The 19,032-nt window shown below is 47.6% G+C and overlaps 1 protein-coding gene across 3 annotated transcripts in view; it reads right to left on the bottom strand.

The window, feature by feature from the left end:
* UBE2L3 (ubiquitin conjugating enzyme E2 L3) overlaps positions 1 to 19,032 on the bottom strand; it is a 56,560-nt gene that overhangs the window by 12,327 nt on the left and 25,201 nt on the right. For 2 of the 3 annotated variants that reach the window (XM_016939780.4, XM_063807804.1), the window contains exons 2-3: positions 18,830 to 18,925; positions 687 to 873 (exon numbers count right to left, since the gene is read on the bottom strand). In XM_016939780.4, coding sequence (XP_016795269.1) covers positions 687 to 873; positions 18,830 to 18,925 — 283 coding nt within the window. The remainder of the gene's footprint in view (positions 1 to 686; positions 874 to 18,829; positions 18,926 to 19,032) is intronic. The other variant, XM_016939782.4, reaches the window with a different exon arrangement.

The raw sequence follows: 19,032 nt of genomic DNA, 5'->3' as shown, positions 1-19,032 counted from the left end.
TCACTTCTAGGGGACAAAAGGGAGGACAACCACAATACTGACTCAAATATTCTTCCCAGAAGAATGAGCATGTTTATGTTCACACAGCCACACACAGACATGTGCACCACGCACAGCCACATCCAACTCCAGGGAATCCCAGGCCCACTAAAGCCAACTACGTGCCTTCATCTGGGAATACTGCCCTTACATCTGCCTCTGTCCCTCCCCTGACATCACCCGAGCAACTAGGCTCTAGCTCATGCCCTTCCTATAGCCTGGAAGGCCCTCTCCAACCTCCTTTCCTCCTTCAAGTCTGAGTTCAGGCACTAACTACTGCATGAGGCCACCTTAAATCCCACTCTCCCTTCCCCTTGTAGGCAGCCCCACAGTCCTTCATCCCTTCCAGGGGCCAGTGCCTGCACCTCTCTGCACCAGCAGCAAGCCACTGGGCTTGTCTGTCCATGTGTGTTCCCACTGTGGATGGCAGCCCAGGGCTGAGCACTGGAAAGGCCTCCTCAATCCCTATACAGGTCAAAAGTTCAGCTGAGATGAGCCATTCCCACAAGGTCTGACAGGACCTCAGCTACATTTTGCGTGTACCTGAAAGATTCTCTGGATTCTGTCTGATCTGGTATCAGAAGCCCCCACCCCAGAGCAGCACCCCCAAAGACCCCCTCCGAGGAAGACACAGGCATATGTCTTACCTTGGTCGGTTTTGGTTGCTGGCTTCCAGTTTTCAGCACTAATTACTGGCAGACAGACCTGCCCCTTTTCGTCGATGTTTGGGTGATAGATCTTTGTTTTAAATGTGATCTTCGGTGGTTTGAATGGGTACTCTGCTGGAAAGTTGATTTCGATTCTGAAGGCCCCCTTATCATATGGAGGGTTGTCCTGGAAGGAAAGAGAGATCAAAATGAACACACCATGGTTCATAAACCTACGGCCAAGACAGGAATGTTTTAATTATCTGAAAAATCAATTTATTTCAAGGGATTCAATTATCAACTGAAGCCCTGCCACCTTCAGGACAACCCAGCCACCCAATAGTATTTCTACAGCAAGCTATCTGCTCAACTGAGAAAGGGCTTGAGATTGATGTCCTGGTCTCTTCATACTTTTTTAAAAAATAGACTTTACTTTTTAGAACACCTTTAGGTATACAGCAAAACAGAGGAAAGGACAGAGAATTCCTAAATACCCCCTGCCCCTGAACACACACAGCTTTTCCCACTATCAGCATCCCTCACCAGAGGGGCAAATTTGTTACCATCAATGAACCTTTTACCTTAACACATCATTACCACTCAGCTTCCCTAGTTTATGTTAGGGCTCATACTTGGTGTTGCACATTCTATAGGTTTTGTGTGGTTATCAGACATGATAGCTGGAATCATGCAATATGTAGCTGCTATGTCTGAATGTATCTCCCCAAAAATCTTATGTTGAAACCTAATCACCAATGTGATGGTATTAGGAATTGGGGCCATTGGGAAGTGATTAGGTCATGATGGGATTGGTGTCCTTATCAAAGAGGCCCCTGAGAACTGCCCTGCCCTTTCCATCATATAAAGACACAGTGAAAAGGTACCATCTATAAACCATGAAGCCGGCCCTCAGTTGCCACTGAATCTGTTGGCACCTTGATCTTCAGACTTCCCAGCCTCAATAAGTGAGAAATAAATTTGTTGTTAGAAGCTATTTGTTCTTTTTATTATTATTATTTTTTCAGAGTCTGTTGCCCAGGCTAGAATGCAATGGCACGATCTTGGCTCACCGCAACCTCCGCCTCCTGGGTTCAAGCAATTCTCCTGCTTCAGCCTCCCAAGTAGCTGGGATTACAGGCATCCGCCTCAATGCCCAGCTAATTTTTGTATCTTTAGTAGACATGCGGTTTCACCATGTTGGCCAGGCTGGTCTTGAACTCCTGACCTCAAGTGATCTGCCTGCCTCGGCCTCCCAAAATGCAGGGTTTATAAGCGTGAGCCACTGTGCCCAGCCGTTACTTGTTTTTCCCCCCCTTCATACTTACTTATTTATTTTTGACAGGGTCTTGCTCTGTTGCCCACTGGATAGTGGCGTGATCTTGGCTCATTGCAACCTTGACTTCACAGGCTCAAGCGATCCTCCCACCTCAGCCTCCCAAGTAGCTGAGACTACAGATAGGCACCACCACCCCCAGCTAATTTTTTTGTATTTTTATAGAGACCAGGCTTTGCTATGTTGTCCAGGTTGGTCTCAAACTCCTGGGCTCAAGAGATCTGCCTGTCTCGGCCTCCCAAAGTGCTAGGATTACAGGTGTGAGCCACTGCACCCAGACTCATTTCTTCTTAGTGTTGAATGTCATTTGTCTAGATATACCACAATTTATTTATCCATTAACCCACTGAAGGACATCTTGGTTGCTTTCAAACCTTAGCAATTAATGAATAAAGCTGTTATAAGCATCTGTGTGGATACAAGTTTTCAATTCATTTGGCTAAATACCAAGGAATGTAATTGCTGGATCCAATGGTAAGACATATGTTTAGTTTTGTAAGAAACTGCCGGCTGGGCGCGGTGGCTCACGCCTGTAATCCCAACACTTTGGGAGGCCGAGGCGGGCGGATCACGAGGTCAGGAGATCGAGACCATCCTGGCTAACACAGTGAAACCCCGTCTCTACTAAAAATACAAAAAAAATTAGCTGGACGTGGTGGTGGGCACCTGTAGTCCCAGCTACTCAGGAGGCTGAGGCAGGAGAATGGTGTGAACCTGGGAAGCGGAGCTTGCAGTGAGCAGAGATTGCGCCACTGCAGTCTGGCCTGGACGAAAGAGCGAGACTGAGTCTCAAAAAAAAAAAAAAATTGCCAGACTGGGCCAGGAGCAGTGACTCATGTCTGTAATCTGAGCACTTTGGGAGGCCAGGGAGGGAGGATTACTTGAGGCCGGGAGTTCAAGACCAGTTTGTGAAACATAACAAGACCCCATCTCTACAAAAAAAAAAAAAAAAAAAAAAATTAAATATACTAGCCTGGGCCAGGCTCAGTGGCTCACATCTGTAATCCCAGCACTTTGGTAGGCTAAGCTGGGTAGATCACTTGAGGTCAGGAGTTCAAGACCAGCCTGACCAACGTGGTAAAACCCTGTCTCTACTAAAAATACAAAAAAATTAGCAGAGCATAGTGGTGCACGCCTGTAGTCCAGCTACTTGGGAGGCTGAGGTAGGAGAATTGCTTAAACCCGGGAGGCAGAGATTACAGTGAACTGAGGTTGCGCCACTACACTCCAGCCTGGGTGACGGAGCAAGATTCCGTCTTAAAAAATAATAACAAAATAAATATATTGGCCTGGCATGGTGGCGTGTGCCTGTAGTCTCAGCTACTTCAGAGGCTAAGAAGGGTGGACTTCTTAGGCCCAGGAGTTTGAGAATGCAGTGAGCTGTGATCATGCTTCTGCACTCCATTTTGGGCAAGAGAGAGACTCAATTTCTTTGTTAAAAATATTTTATGAATAAATAAATGAAAGAAACCGCCTAACTTGTCTTCCAAAGTGGCTGCACCATTTTGCATTCCCACCAGGAAAGAGCGAGAGTTCCTGTTGCTCTACGTCCTCAGCAGCATTTGGCAGTGTTCTGGATTTTGGTCATTCTAAGAGATGCACGGTGTTATTTATTGTTGTTTTGTTACTATAGAGTTTTAAGTGTTCTTTGTCCTTTAGACAGTCCTTTATCATATTATGTTTTTGCAAATATCTCTTGATCTTTTCTGAAGATACAAGTAGAGTTGTACCAGAGGTAAGTTACAACCCAACCAGAATACACTGTGAGTACTAGAAGTCCAAATAACCGCCTTGATGCCAAGTCCTGGCCAGCTCAATCTTCCCAGGGTAGAAACAGTAGTCAGCTCAATGGCTGGACCCTGGGGACCTGAGCTGGTCACTCAATAGGTGATCACCAGGCAGGGCCAGCACCATGCCCTAGCCCCTTGCCCCTAGAACCACCCGAAAACCACCTTTGGGGCCTGGACACTCTGATGGCCCCAGGAGCCTGAGAGATGACTCAGCAAAGAGTCTTTTGGCCTCTCCCCAACTCTACCTATCTCCAGAGCTGGGGAAGCCCTTCCCATTGTACTCCCTTTTCCCTCACCCAGGTCTGCCATGGCACTTGCCATGGCACACCCAACCCAAAGAAATCCAAGCTTCACAGAGAGCCCAAGAACAATCTTTTTTTTTTTTTTTTTTTTAAAGACGGAGTCTTGCTCTGTCACCCAGGCTGGAGTGCAGTGGCGTGATCTCAGCTCACTGCAACCTCTGCCTCCCTGGTTCATGCAATTCTCCCACCTCAGCCTCCTAAGTAGCTGGGATTACAGGTACCCGCTACCCTGCCCAACTAATTTTTTTTTTTTTTTTTTTGTATTTTTAGTAGAGATGGGGTTTCACCATGTTGGCCAGCCTGGTCTTGAACTCCTGACCTCAGGTGAACTGCCGGCCTCGGCCTCCCAAAGTGTTGGGATTACAGGAGTGAACTACTGCACCTGGCCCCAGGAACAATCTTGACAGCCCTACACCCCAGCCCCATATCTTCAAGCCGTGGCCTAAGTACGCACTCCAGTAAACAGAGCTCCTCTGCTGGGGAGCAAGGCTGGCGTGCGCCAGTTCTCCACATTCTCCTACATCCAAGCCCTGCCCTGGGAGGGGAGGCATGGAGCAAGGGCCTTAAAGGATGGATAAGATGACATTAAGGCTGAGGAGTGGAAGAGGCCTCCCAGGCAGAGAGGACTAAAGACTAGATGGCAGGGACTTGGAAGGAATAGCATAGAGCAAGACAGGAGGCTGCGGGCAGGCAGTGTGGCCCCAGGGCTACTGAAGCCATGCGTCCAGGTCTGAATCACCACCGAGCAGCTGAAACCATTGTCAGCATATTCATCTGTGGGGAGTCACCCAGGCTGGAGTGCAGAGGTGCAATCACAGTTCACTGCAGCCTTGACTTCCCGGGCTCTAGCAATCCTCCCACCTCAGCCTCCCAAGTAGCTGGGACTACAGGCATATGCCACCACACTCAGCTATTTTTTTATTTCTTATAGTGATGGCATCTCACTATGTTGTCCAGGCTGGCCTCAAACTCCTGAGTTCAAGTGATCCTCCCAAAGTGCTGGAGTGCTGGGATTATAGAAGTAATGCACCATACCCAGCCAGCTTTTAGTTTTCAAGAGGAGAATTAAATGGTGGTGGTGGTGGGGGGAAGTAAGTAAACATCATTGTCATTTACACTGCTTGAGCCATGTAAAAATAGCTTTCCCTCACTGGGTGTGGTGGCACACTGGGAGGCTGAGTCAGGAGAATCACTTGAACCTGGGAGGCAGAGGTTGCAGTGAGCCAAGATTGTGCCACTGCACTCCAGCCTGGGCAACAGAGTAAGACACATACACACACACACACACACACACACACCACACACACACAACCACACACACACACACGTGCGCGCGCGCACTTTCCTGCATGACTTTTGGTTGGTGAAATCTGCTAAAGGTCTTCACTGATAGTCCAGGACTGACCAACCTCCCCTGTTCCCCACTGTGGGCCAGGTCCTCTCCGAGGAGCTGGGGTCAAGCATGAATGAGGCCATCTGGCCCCAAGTTAGCAGGTCTAGCCTCAGACTTTGCCTCTTCCTAGCTTAGAGTCTGAGAATGTTCCTGTACATCTGTAAAATGGGAGTAGCAACAGCCTGTACCCAGAGTTCATGATGAGAGATAAGGACTATAAAGTCCTACATGCCTGACACATGGGCAAAGCTCAAGAGAAGCAGATTTAGCTGGGTGCAGTGGCTCATGCCAGTAATCCCAACACTTTGGGAGGCTAAGGCAGGAGGATCACAAGAGCCCAGGAGGCTGAGGCTGCAGTGAGCCATGATCACACCTCTACACTCTAGCCTGGGTGACAGAATGAGAACCTGTCTCAAAAAAGCCAAAAACAGACTGGGCGCAGTGGCTCATGCCTGTAATCCCAACACTTTGGGAGGCTGAAATGTGCAGATCACTTGAGGCCAGGAGTTTGAGACAAGCCTGGCCAACATGGTGAAACCCCGTTTCTACTAAAAATACAAAAATTAGCCAGGCATGGTGGCACATGCCTGTAATCCCAGCTACCTGGGAGGCTGAGGCAGGACAATCACTTGAACCTGGGAGACAGAGGTTGTGGTGAGCTGAGATCGTGCCATTGCACTCCAGCCTGGGCAACAAAAGTGAAAATCCATCTCAAAAAGAAAAAGAAAAAGAAAAAAAAGAAACCCTATCTATACTAAAAAAAAGGCCGAGGCGGGCGGATCACGAGATCAGGAGATCGAGACCATCCTGGCTAACATGGTGAAACTCTGTCTCTACTAAAAATACAAAAAATTAGCTGGGCGTGGTGGCACGCACCTGTAATCACATCTACTCAGGAGGCTGAGGCATGAGAACTGGTTGAACCCAGGAGGCACCGGCTGCAGTGAGCCAAGATCACACCGCTGCAGTGAGCCAAGACTGCACTACTGCACTCCTGCCTAGGCGACAGAGCAAGGTGTTGTCTCAAAAAAACAAAACAAAACAAAAACAAATCCTTTTGTAAAGACAGGATCTCACTTTGTTGCTAAAAATTTTTTTAAATTAGCTGTGCGTGCTGCTGGTGCACACCTGTAGTCACAGCCACTCAGGAGGCTGAGGTACGAGGACTGCTTGAGGCTATAGTTTTAAGTTGTTAGTTGTTAAGGCTGTAGTGAGCCATGATCACGCCACTGCCTTCCAGCCTGGGCAAGACAGTGAGATCCTGCCTCTTTTTTCTTCCAAAAAGAGGAAGAAAAAAAAGAAGCAGTTCTGTTGCTACATGAGGCAGGCCAGGCCTCTCACCACCCAGGGAACTTGGCCAAACTCATCTGAACTTCTCTGGGCCTCTTTCCTAGTCTGGGGATCTGTGGATGGTCAAAGGAGTGGCTCAGGTGTGCAAAAGTCACACAAACTATGTGCCTGTCCCAGAGATTTTTGGTGAAAGAGGCATGCAAAAATTAAAACATAAGATATACCTTCAGGGTAAAGGCCTACAGCTCTACAAGTGAATTTCAACATTAGAGCTAAACTTGCCCTTTGGGAAGGCCGCTCAGAAATAACAAGGGATGTTAATTAAAAAACATGGTTTTGTTGTAAAAAATATATATATTATACAACATTGCAAAAAATTTGCCTCCAACTTAAGCTGCAACATTTCAATGTCAAATAAACCAAAGATTTTAGCATTATCTATTTATTTAGAGATAGAGTCTCACGCTTGCCCAGGGTGGAGTGTAATGGTGGGATCTCAGCTCACTGCAACCTCCGCCTCCCGCGTTCAAACGATTGTCCTGTCTCTCAGCCTCCCAAGTAGCTGGGATTACAGGCGCAGGCTGCCACGTCTGGCTAATTTTTTGTATTTTAGTAGAGACGGGGTTTCACCGTGTTGCCCAGGATGGTCTTGAACTCCTGAGCTCAAAAATCCACCCACGTCAGCCTCCCAAAGTGCTAGGATTACAGGCGTGAGCCACCACGCCCAGCTGATTTCAGCATTATCTTCACATGAACACGACTAGTGTTTTTCTGTTATGCCTGCCTTTGACTGTCTTGTGCTCCCTAAGCTCATACTGCTGTATTGAGGAAATCATTTGAGATGTAAATTAATTCCTTATGATAATTTTACACACTCTAAACTATTCACAAACTTAAACTCCAGCACTTTGGAAGGCCGAGGTGGGAGGATCGCTTAAGCCCAGGAGTTTGAGGCTGCAGTGAGCTATGATTACACCACTGCATTCCAGCCTAGGCAAGAGTGAGACCCTGTCTCAAAAAAAAAAAAAAAAAAAAAATCAAAAAACACCTTTTCAATCCATGTCTAAATTCTAGGACAGACTTTTTATCCACTTGTCTTTTTTTTTTTGAGACAGAGTCTGGCTCTGTCGCCCAGGCTGGAGTGCAGTGGCGCAATCTCGGCTCACTGCAAGCTCCGCCTCTCATATCATTCTCCTGCCTCAGCCTCCCGAGTAGCTAGGACTACAGGCACCCACCACCACGCCCAGCTAATTTTTTGTGTTTTTAGTAGAGACGGGGTTTCACCGTGTTAACCAGGATGGTTTCGATCTCCTGACCTCATGATCCGCCCGCCTCAGCCTCCCAAAGTGCTGGGATTACAGGTGTGAGCCACTGCGACCAGCCACTTGTCTTTTTTTTTTTTTAAGACAGAGTCTCGCTCTGTCACCCAGGCAGGAGTGCAATGGCACGATCTCGGTTCACTGCAGCCTCCACCTCCTGAGTTCAAGCGATTCTCCTGCCTCACCCTCCCAAGTAGCTGGGACTACAGGCATGCACCACAACTCTCAGCTAATTTTTTTGTATTTTTACTAGAGACAAGGTTTCACCATGTTGGCCAGGCTGGTCTCGAACTCCTGACCTCAGGTGATCCACCTGCCTCGGCCTCCCAAAGTGCTGGGATTACAGGTGTGAGCCACCGCACCCGGCCCACTTGCTATTTATAAAGAAAGAAAGATACCGGTTTTAAAGTGGATTTTCTTTTATATATAGTATGGCTAACATTTTCCTGTATTTGCTTCTAGTCATTATAATGCATGCATGTAAATAAGAGTTGATCATTTCAACCTGGGAAAGCCAATTTAAAAAAATTTGACCAAAGTTTCTCAAGTACTTAGATGCCAGGTGCTTTTCCGTGCCATCTCCAGCCCATATTCCACCTCTCCTGGTCCCCTAACACCAACCCTGGGAAGCCAGTGCTGCCATCACTTGCATTTGGAAATGGAGCAAGTGAAGTACGATTGAGTGACTGGCCTGAGACCTCCCCTAAACTCAGCCTTCCTGTCCCGGAACACAACCCCCCACATCTGCAGGTATCCATCTGGGCCCATCCTCATCACCTTTGTGGGACGCGGGGACGAGGGGAACTGGCCCTTTTCTCGAGTCTTCCACCAACATCCAATAAATTGGCAGGACACCTTTTCAGGCTGCAAGTAGGGTAAAAATCTCAGATCCTTCACAGCTCTTGATATCAACCTCCCATGGCACAAAGCCATTCTGTGGCAGCTAAGACTAAGAGGAAGCTCTTTGCCATATGGCACCGAACTATCTGGGGTCTTTCACCCACTTGTCCTAGCTCTAACCCTGTGGTCAAATCTAATCTTCCTTTCCCATGGCCACCTTTCAAGAATCCTAAAACCCCATTCCACTTCATGTTTTCCCTTCCCAAGTAAAGAACCAGAGTCCTTCATCCCACAGAAGTCACCGTTTCATGTCACTGCTGTGAAGCAGGGAAGACCACCATACAGCTCTCTGGCAGCCACAGAGGAAGTCAAGGTGTCTTCTGGTTGTCTGACTTGGGACTGCTGCTACACGGCACGTCCTTGTGGTGTGTTCCTAGCTGGCTGTAGGACACCACAGACAGGACTCATGGCTGACCTGAAGAGCTGGATCCTAGTTTGGATCTAACTAGCATGCTGCTCCTTCTTCATGCCAGGCTTCAGATGGACTGAAGGGTCCTGTGCACTGTTGTCACTTCTGTCTAGCTTGGTGGCGACTCCACAGCAGCGTCCTCTCTCTGTGGCTAACCTTTTTCACCCAGTGAACTAACAAAGCCGAAGCTTTCCCTGCCACAGGGATGTCTACTGAGACCAGCCCTGTGGGCTGCCTATCCCTACACAGTCCAGTCCCCTGTTAAGAGAGAACAAGGGGACGCGGCCTGCCCTGCTCGGAGTGCCCCAGGCTGGTATGTCTTTTTTTTTTTTTTTTTTTTTTAGATGGAGTCTCTGTCGCTGAGGCTGGAGTTCAGTGGCGCAATCTCGGCTCACTGCAAGCTCCGCCTCCCGGGTTCACGCCATTCTCCTGCCTCAACCTCCAGAGTAGCTGGGACTACAGGCGCCCGCCACCACGCCCGGCTAATTTTTTTGTATTTTTAGTAGAGACGGGGTTTCACCGTGTTAGCCAGGATGGTCTCGATCTCCTGACCTCGTGACCCGCCTGCCTCAGCCTCCCAAAGTGCTGGGATTACAGGCGTGAGTGAGCCACCGTGCCTGGCCCTGCCCCAGGCTGGTTTCTATGCTCTCAAGCCTTCGTGATCCACTCTGGAAACTTGTCAAGAGCTGAGTTAGGCCAGGCACAGTGGCTCATACCTATAATCCCAGCACTTTGGGATGCTGAGGTGAGTGGATCACTTGAAGTCAGGAGTTCAAGACTAGCCTGACCAACATGGTGAAATCCCATCTCTACTAAAAATACAAAAAAATTAGCCAGGCGTAGTGGTACACGCCTGTAATCCCAGCTACTTAGGAGGCTGAGGCAGGAGAATCGCTTGAACCCAGCAGACAGAGGTTGCAGTGAGCTGAGATCACACCACTGCACTCCAGCCTGGGGGACGAGAGAGACTGTCTCAAAAACAAAAAAACCCAAAAGAGTTAAGTTTAGGAGGTTAAGTTCTTGTGACTTCTGAACATGGAATATGTCCTTACTCCATGTTCGAAAGTCACAAGAACTTAACTTTGTAAATTGCCCTTAAGTATGATTGATTGATTGATTGATTTTTCTTTGAAAGAGTCTCGCTCTGTCACCCAGGCTGGAGTGCAATGACGTGATCTCAGCTCACTGCAACCTCCACCTCCTGGGTTCAAGCAATTCTCCTGCCTCTGCCTCCCAAGTAGCTGGGATTACAGGCACCTGCCACCACACCCAGCTAATTTTTTGTATTTTTAGTAGAGATAGGGTTTCATCATGTTGGCCAGGCTGGTCGCAAAATCCTGGCCTCAGGTGATCCACCCTCCTCAGCCCCACAAAGTGCTGGGATTACAGGTGTCAGCCACCACGTCCCTCCTTGCCTTTAAGTATTTATTGTCTCTTCTGAAAACAGGCTTTTTGGTTATTTGAATCACAAAATCTGCCACATGAGATTCATCTTGTTCTAATATTGGTTTCTGAAGATGACTTCTTTGTACTGTTTTCAACAATTTGGTTTTGGGGATTTTTCATAATACAGTTATTTGGCAACAAATATTTCCTTTTTTTTTTTTTTGAGACGGAGTCTCACTCTGTCGCCCAGGCTGGAGTGCAGTGGCGCGATCTTGGCTCACTGCGGCCTCCGCCTCCTGGGTTCAAGTAATTCTCCTGCCTTAGCCTCTCTAGTATCTGGGATTACAGGTGCCTGCCACCACGCCCGGCTAATTTTTATATTTTTAGTAGAGATGGGGTTTTGCCATGTTGGCCAGGCTGGTCTTGAACTCCCGACCTCAAGTGATCCGCCTCCCCTGGCCTCCCAAAGTGCTGGGATTACAGGCATGAGCCACTGCACCCGGCCGGCAACAAATATTTCAACACTAAAGAGTTCAATCGTATTCCCTTTGGAAGTAAATAGTAGGAATGAGTTTTTTTCTTTGTTTGTTTTGTTTTGTTTTGTTTTTTTGATGGAGTTTTGCTCTTGTTGCCCAGGCTGGAACACAATGGCACGATCTCAGCTCACCGCAACCTCCACCTCCCCGGTTCAAGCGATTCTCCTGGCTGAGCCTCCCAAATTGCTGGGATTACAGGCGCCCACCACCAGGCCCGGCTAATTTTTTGTATTTTTAGTAGAGACGGGGTTTTGCCACATTGGCCAGGCTGGTCTCAAACTCCTGACCTCAGGTGATCCACTTGCCTCGGCCTCCCAAAGTGCTGGGATTACTGGCATGAGCCACCGCGCCCGGCCAGGAATAAGTATTTTAGAACTGGTTTTCCAATCTTTCACTTCATAATGTTCATAAACTACCTTCTGAATTGTATCTACAATTAAAATCACAATCTCCATTAACCGAATTTGACAAAGACCATTCCTTCCTTTGGGCTCAAATAGCCATGAGTACTTCTCATACATAATTCACTTTTCTCCCAAGAATGGAAAAAATACAGCACTCACACCAAAAATAGAAGTGAAAAAAACAAAACAAACAAAAAATCCCACCAGACACCCCATTCCCCAGGATGCCGTCAGGCCTCTGCTGCACAGCCTGAGAATGTTCTCTGTGCATACATGGTGCTCTCAAAGGCCTTAGTTTCTGTACATCTATGCAAACTACACGTATGTCCTCACACTGCCTATATTTTTTCATAGTTTCTGCCCACACTGCCTTCCACTATGCAGTCCAGATATTGTCACCCTCCCACCCACCACTGCCCCACTTCTGTTTGGTCTTAAGTGCCTTGCAGGTGGAGCCACACTCAGTGCTTAAGAGACCATGGATTCCAGGAGGGTGGCTTCTCTGTGGCCTCTGTCCATAGAACCTTGTGTCTGGCTGTGATAGGAGCTCAACAGCCCCATCAATGTAGGGGGATACTCTTTCTCCCCAAAACAACTCCAGTGTGCCCTCAGAAAACAGGGCTGCCCTCATTGGTCTCAACCATTACAGCTACAGGAGATGGAAGTAGGGGAGAGAGAAGGCAGAGTAGCACAATTAGCAGGAAGCAGAAAAGAACTGACAATTACAGGTAAGTGCTGAGCCCAGGGAGGCACGATGCAGCTCCCATCAAAGGCCAGAGGGGCAGTGCAGAAAGGAGGAATGAGGCATCTGGAGGGCGTGAATTTTAGGAGCAACTGCTGTGCAAATAAGCTTGCAGAAAGAAGGTGAGAGGTCTAACTACAAATGTAACTGCAAAAAGGTGAAAGAGGCCAGGAGTTCAAGACCAGCCTGGCCAACATGGCGAAACCCCGTGTCTACTAAAAATACAAAAGAATTATCCAGGCGTGGTGGTGCATGCCTGTAGCCCCAGCTGCCAGGGAGGCTGAGGCAAAAGATTGCTTGAACCCAGGAGGTAGAGGCTGTAGTGAGCCGAGATCACACCATTGCACTCCAGCCTGGGAGACAGAGTGACTCTGTCTCAAAAAAAAAAAAAAAAAAAAAAAAAAAAAGAAATGGAACTAGGCGGGTGGGGGCATGGTGGCTCATGCTTGTAATTCCAGCACTTTGGGAGGCTGAGGCAGGAGGATCGCTTGAGCCCAGGAGTTTGAGACCAGCCTGGGCAACATAGGGAGAACCCATTTATTATTATTATTATTTTAATAAAATAGAGACGGGGTCCTGCTGTATTGCCCAAGCTGGTTTTGAACTCCTAGGCTCAAGCGATCCTTCCACCCCAGCCTCCCAACGTGCTGGGAATATAGGTGTGAGCCACTGCACCCAGCCCCCATCTCTATTTATTAAAAAAAAAAAAAAAAAAGGAAAGGGAAAGGGAGAAGGAAAGGGAACTAGAAATCAATAACAGAACTAGAAAACTCACAATTATGGGGAAATTAAACGTACTCTCTAACAAGCAATGGGTCAAAGAAGAAATCACAAGGGAAATTAGAAAATATCCTCAGAAAAAAAAATGACATACCAAAACTTAAGTTATACAGCAAAAGTAGTGCTCAAAGGGAATCTACAGCTTTAAATACCTACATTGAAAAAGCAAGTCTGAAATCAATAATCTAACTGGATATTTTAAGGAACAAAGAAAGTAATAACACAAGAAAGAAGTAAACAGTAAGCACAGAGGAGATAAATGAAACACACACACACACACACACACACATTAATGAAACCTTCCTTGAAGAGATCAACAAAACTGAAAAAACTTTAGCTAGACTGATAAAAGGAAAAAGAGAAAAGACTCATATTATTAAAATAAGAAATGAGGCCGGGCATGGTGGCGCATGCCTGTAATCCCAGCACTTTGGGAGGCTGAGGCAGGCGGATCACTTGAGTCTAGGAGTTCAAGACCAGCCTGTGCAATATGGCAAAACCCCATCTCTACAAAAAAAAAACAAAATACAAAAATTAGCTGGGCGTGGTGGCTCATGCCTTCAGTACCAGCTACTCTGGAGGCTGAGGTGGGAGGATCGCTTGAGCCTGGGAGGTTGAGGCTGTGGTGAGCCATGATCATGCCACTGTACTCCAGCCTGGGCAACAGAATGAGAGCCTGTCTCAAAAAAAAAAAAAAAAAAAAAAAAAAAAAAAAAAATCTACATATAAATGGATCAAAGATCCAAATTTAAGAGCTAAAACTATAAAACTCTTAGAAGAAAACTCAGGAAAATTTGCATGACCTTGGATTTGGCAACAGTGTCTTAAAAATCAAACCAAAGTATAGGCAACAAAATTAAAAATAGATAAATTGGACTTCTTTATTAAAAATTTAAGGCCAGGTGTGATGGCTCACATCTGTAAATCCCAGAGCTTTCAGAGGCTAAGCCAGGAGGACCACTTGAGCCCGGGAGTTCAAGACTAGCCTGGGCAACACAGCAAGACTCCATCTCTACAGAAAAAAAAAATTAAAATTAGCTGGGTGTTGCAGCATGTGCCTATATAGTGCCAGCTACTTGGGAACACTGCTTGAGCCCAGGAGTCTGGGGCTGCAGAGAGCCATTATTGAGCCACTGCACTCCAGCCTGGATGACAGAGCAAGACCCCTTCTCTAAAAATAAAAATTAAATTAAAAAATTTAAAACTTTAGTGCATCAGGCCAGGCACAGTGGCTCACGCCTGTAATCCCAGCACTTTGGGAGGCTGAGGCGGACGGATCACTTGAGGTCAGGAGTTCGAGACCAGCCTGGCCAACATGGTAAAACCCTGTCTCTACCAAAAAATACAAAAATTAGCCAGGTGTGGTGGTGCACGCCTATAGTCCCAGCTACTCGGGAGGCTGAGGTGGGAGAATCACTTGAACCTGGGAGGCAGAGGTTGCAGTGAGACGAGATCGTGCTTCTGCATTCTGGCCTGGGCAACAGAGTGAAACCCTGTCTCAAAAAGAAACAAAAAAACAAAAAACACACCATGCAAAAACATGTTCTATATCCTTAGTATGAAGAAAACAGAAATCAAAACCACAATGAGACAGCACTACATACCAACTAGAATGGCTGTAACGTAAAAACAAAAAAAAAGTAAAATAACAAATGTTAGCAAGGATGTGGATGAACTGGAACCTTTGTAGTGGAAATTTAAGACATTACAGGATGGGCACAATGGCTTATGCCTATAATCCCAGCACTTTGAGAGGCTAAGATGGGTGGATCACCTGAGGTCGGGAGTTCGAGACCAGCCTGACCAACATGGAGAAACCCAGTCTCTACTAAAAGTACAAAAATTAGCCAAAATTGCTTGAACCCGGGAGATGGAGGTTGCAGAGAGCCGAGATCGCATCACTGCACTCCCCAGCCTGGGCAACAGAGCAAGGCTCTGTCTCAAAAACAAGAACAAAAATTAGCTGGGCATGGTGGTGCACACCTGCAATCCCAGCTACTCGGGAGGCTGATGTATAAGCATCACTTGAACCCAGGAGGCTGAGGTTGCAGTGAACCAAAATCACACCATTGCACTCCAGCCTGGGTGACAGAGTAAGACCGTCTCAAAAAATAAAATAAAATGGAATAAAATAAAAAGAAATTGGCTGGGTGTGGTGGCACACACCTGTAGTCCTGGCTACTCAGGAGGGTCGCTTGAGCCCAGAAATTCAAGGCTGCAATGGGCCATGATCACACCACTGCACCCTAGCCTGGGTGACAGCACAAAACCCTACCTCAAAAAACCAAAACATTATTATGAAGTTATGAAATGGTTTATTAAAAACTGCATGAAGGCCAGGCGTGGTGGCTCACGCTTGTAATCCCAGCACTTTGGGAGACTGAGGTGGGTGGATCACAAGGTCAAGAGACTGAGACCATCCTGGCCAACATGGTGAAACCCCGTCTTTACTAAAAATACAAACATTAGCGGGGTGTGGGGGTGCGCACCTGTAGTCCCAGCTACTTGGGAGGCTGAGGCAGAAGAATTGCTTGAACCCGGGAGGCGGAGGTTGCAGTGAGCCGAGATCGTGCCACTGCATAGCGACAGAGCGAGACTCCAACTCAATTAAAAAGAAAAAAAAGAAACTGCATGAAAAAAGGCTGAGAGGAAGTATGCTGAAGGTTAAGAGTGAACACATTCACTGGGCTAGAAGCTTCAAGAAGGTTGACTACCACACCTCTAGTTCCTAAAGGGCAGTACACAAAATGTAACTGAATTTCTTGATGATGTGATTATGGGTAATATTTTCTTCCTTAGACGTTACCTTAGCATCTTAGATGAAAAAAAATTACAGAAAAACAAATGTTTAAAGGGAATAGACCTGAGTTGCGTTGGCAACAATGAAGTCTCTAGGAAGTACCTCCCCAGCCTTCCCTCCCACCTGCCCTCCTCTGTGCACTACGACCAGGGCAATCGCTAGGTGGCTACCCAAGGACAGCACCACTCTCCACTAAGGACCAGGGCTGGGCTGCCACACCTTCATCGGCCTGGCTCTACTTTCACCCCAACTGGGCAGACCTCAGGTGAGTTTGTATAGTAGATTCCCATGCTGGCCCAGCCCGTCCAATGCAGGAAGACCTAAGGCCCAGGTTGGGGTACAAGTGTGGACCCTGGGGATGTCAGATGTCAAGAATGCCTTAACTGCTCTGGAGAAGGAAGAAGACTTCATTGAAACATTCCTCATACAAACCCAGGGGCCCTGGAAGAAAGCAAGGGAGAGGACCGAGAAGAAGTGGTATACACAGGGACAAGAGCAGCCCTGGCTGTTGCTTACTGTCTCCAAGGTGAAGCTTTGGCCTGGATAGCTCCCCAGAGCCTCAGCCCAAGCACACTGGGATTCCACCAGCCAGCCTCCACCTTTGCCCTAGTAAGATCTTAGCCCACTGCTCCATAGCCCCTGCCAGCGTGAAACCAGAGGGAGGCCTTTGCATGAGTTGGGGCAGAGCATGCCCAGCAGCAATCTACCCTTGGAGCTGGCTAGCAGGCTCTCAGGCCACTAAATTCTCAGGGCCAGACTGCCCAAGCCTCACCACTTAAAACCATTCCATTCATTTTTATCATTTTCCAAAGAGCCACAGATTAACTGTTCATTTCTTTGCTCAGTAGACTACACAATCTCAATTAGAAAAGGGACAAGAGGTCAGATGGTCCCGGCCATCTTCAGGTCCCTAGAGTAGGCAAGGGCTGCACTCACAGGCCAACCCCTCCCATGCAGAGGTGTCTCTGCCACCCACACCCTTTGCCCTGAGCCCTAACACCATCAAGCCTAAAGAAATCTAAAGGACTCATCTTCAAAATCAGACTGGAAGCTCCCAGATTTAAACATTCTGAGCATACTAAATCATTACAAAGCATATCTTTCCTTTGTTATCCAAATGATTATGGAAATAAACTACAAATCCAATAACTGCTGATCAAATTCAGGGACTTAAAAAAAAAAAAAGCATGACCTTATAACCAGCATCAAGAAGAAAGCATCTACAGGAGGGAGCATGCTCCATGCTCACCTTATAACCAGCATCAAGAAGAAAGCATCTACAGGAGGAAGCATGCTCCATGCTCACCTTATAACCAGCATCAGGAAGAAAGCATCTACAGGGAGAAAGCATCTACAGGAAGAAAGCATCTACAGGAGGAAGCATCTACAGGAGGAAGCATGCTCCATGCTCATGACCTTATAACCAGCATCAGGAAGAAGCATCTACAGGAGGAAGCATGCTCCATGCTCTGCTTTGGCAAAGCAGCCAATCCATCCATGAGAACAAATTATATACAGGACAGCGGCAGGCACAGGGCAAGGGCCAGAGGCTCAGATGTGCAAAGTGGGAATCAAACGGAACAGAGAAGGTGAGTGGATGAGGAAGAACAGGAAAGGAGGGCACTCACGCAGGACAAGGGTGTGAGCTGAGGTAGCTGAAGGCTACACAATGACCAAGTGAGGCGGCCTGGTGGACAGATGGTGCAGCTTCCGGGGAGAAGGCAGGAATGGAGACAGGTGTGGGAATCCTTCATGTCCGGCATAATCATCTATGATGCCGAAAGTAGTAGGGTCCCGAGACAAAACGGAACAGGAGAACAGCAGGAGACCAACAAGAGTCATGTTTAAGAGTGAGGAGGAAGGAGTGGCACAACAGGAGCGAGTGGCAGGCTGGTCACAGGACTGGGGGCTGGAACGCTGCCCGTGCTCCAAAAGCTCAGGAGGCAAGCAAGGGTCATGATGCCAGCACTGCCGAGCTAGAGGTGTGACAACAGTGGAGGCAGCCTGTGGGCTGGGTGTGACGTGGTTTCAGGAGAGTGAGAGGAAGGGGGATTGCAAACTGGAGTTAATTATAAGACAAGCCTCTTGAAGGGGAGGGGATCAAAGGATGCAGAAAAGAGTAGGCACTAAGAGGGTGCTAAGGAAAGCCATTGTTAGGAGGGCCTTGAGCCCATCAGAAGGCAGAAGACTGTGAGATGGGGGAGCTGGGCTGTGGGGGCAGACACTGGAGGCATAAGCCCCAGAAAAGACATGGGGTGAGGGGAACATGTGGGCAATTAGGAAAAGGGACTTGAGACAAATGGAAGGCACAGGTTGGAGGGGACCAGGAATAAAGCCCGAAATACAGGTATCCAAAGGGTTAGAGACATGAATGCAAAACCAAGAGAGAAAGCAAAATATCTAGAGGGGAATGCTTGTCCCCTCCTGAGGAGCTCAGAGAAGAAGGTCCTGCTGATCCATCAGGCCAGGCGCAGGGAAGTCAGGAAAGAGCAGGAGCACAGACACACTCCTTTTCTCTGTGTCTACAGATCTGCAAAGCTCAGGACTCCCTGAATTTGACAAAACGAGTGCCAAGATGTGACACTACTCAGGACCCAAGGCTACACTCCCTACCTTATCACCCTAGAGCGACAGCCACTTCTGTGCATCTGCTGGCTGCCTAGACTAAGAGCCTACTAAGGAGCAGAAAAACAAGCCCAACAGCACACACATCACCTTAAAGAATAATCTGGTAGGAAGTGGAAGTGTTCAATACTCACAGGAACAATAAGCCCTTGCCAAGTCAATAAATTAGCTTCATCAACCTGGATGTTACGGAAGTTTTTCATCCCACATTTGCGGATTTCTTCAAGCTCCTGTTGATTGACAAAGCATAAAGGGGTGTCAAATAGGGGAAAGCACCACATATTAAGATCCCTCCTGATGCCCTCAAATTAAACCAAGTGCCAAAAATGCTAATGAC

Source organism: Pan troglodytes, chromosome 23 (genome assembly GCF_028858775.2).
Source record: "Pan troglodytes isolate AG18354 chromosome 23, NHGRI_mPanTro3-v2.0_pri, whole genome shotgun sequence".
Lineage (NCBI taxonomy): Eukaryota > Metazoa > Chordata > Mammalia > Primates > Hominidae > Pan > Pan troglodytes.
This window is presented reverse-complemented; position numbering and strand designations above follow the sequence as displayed.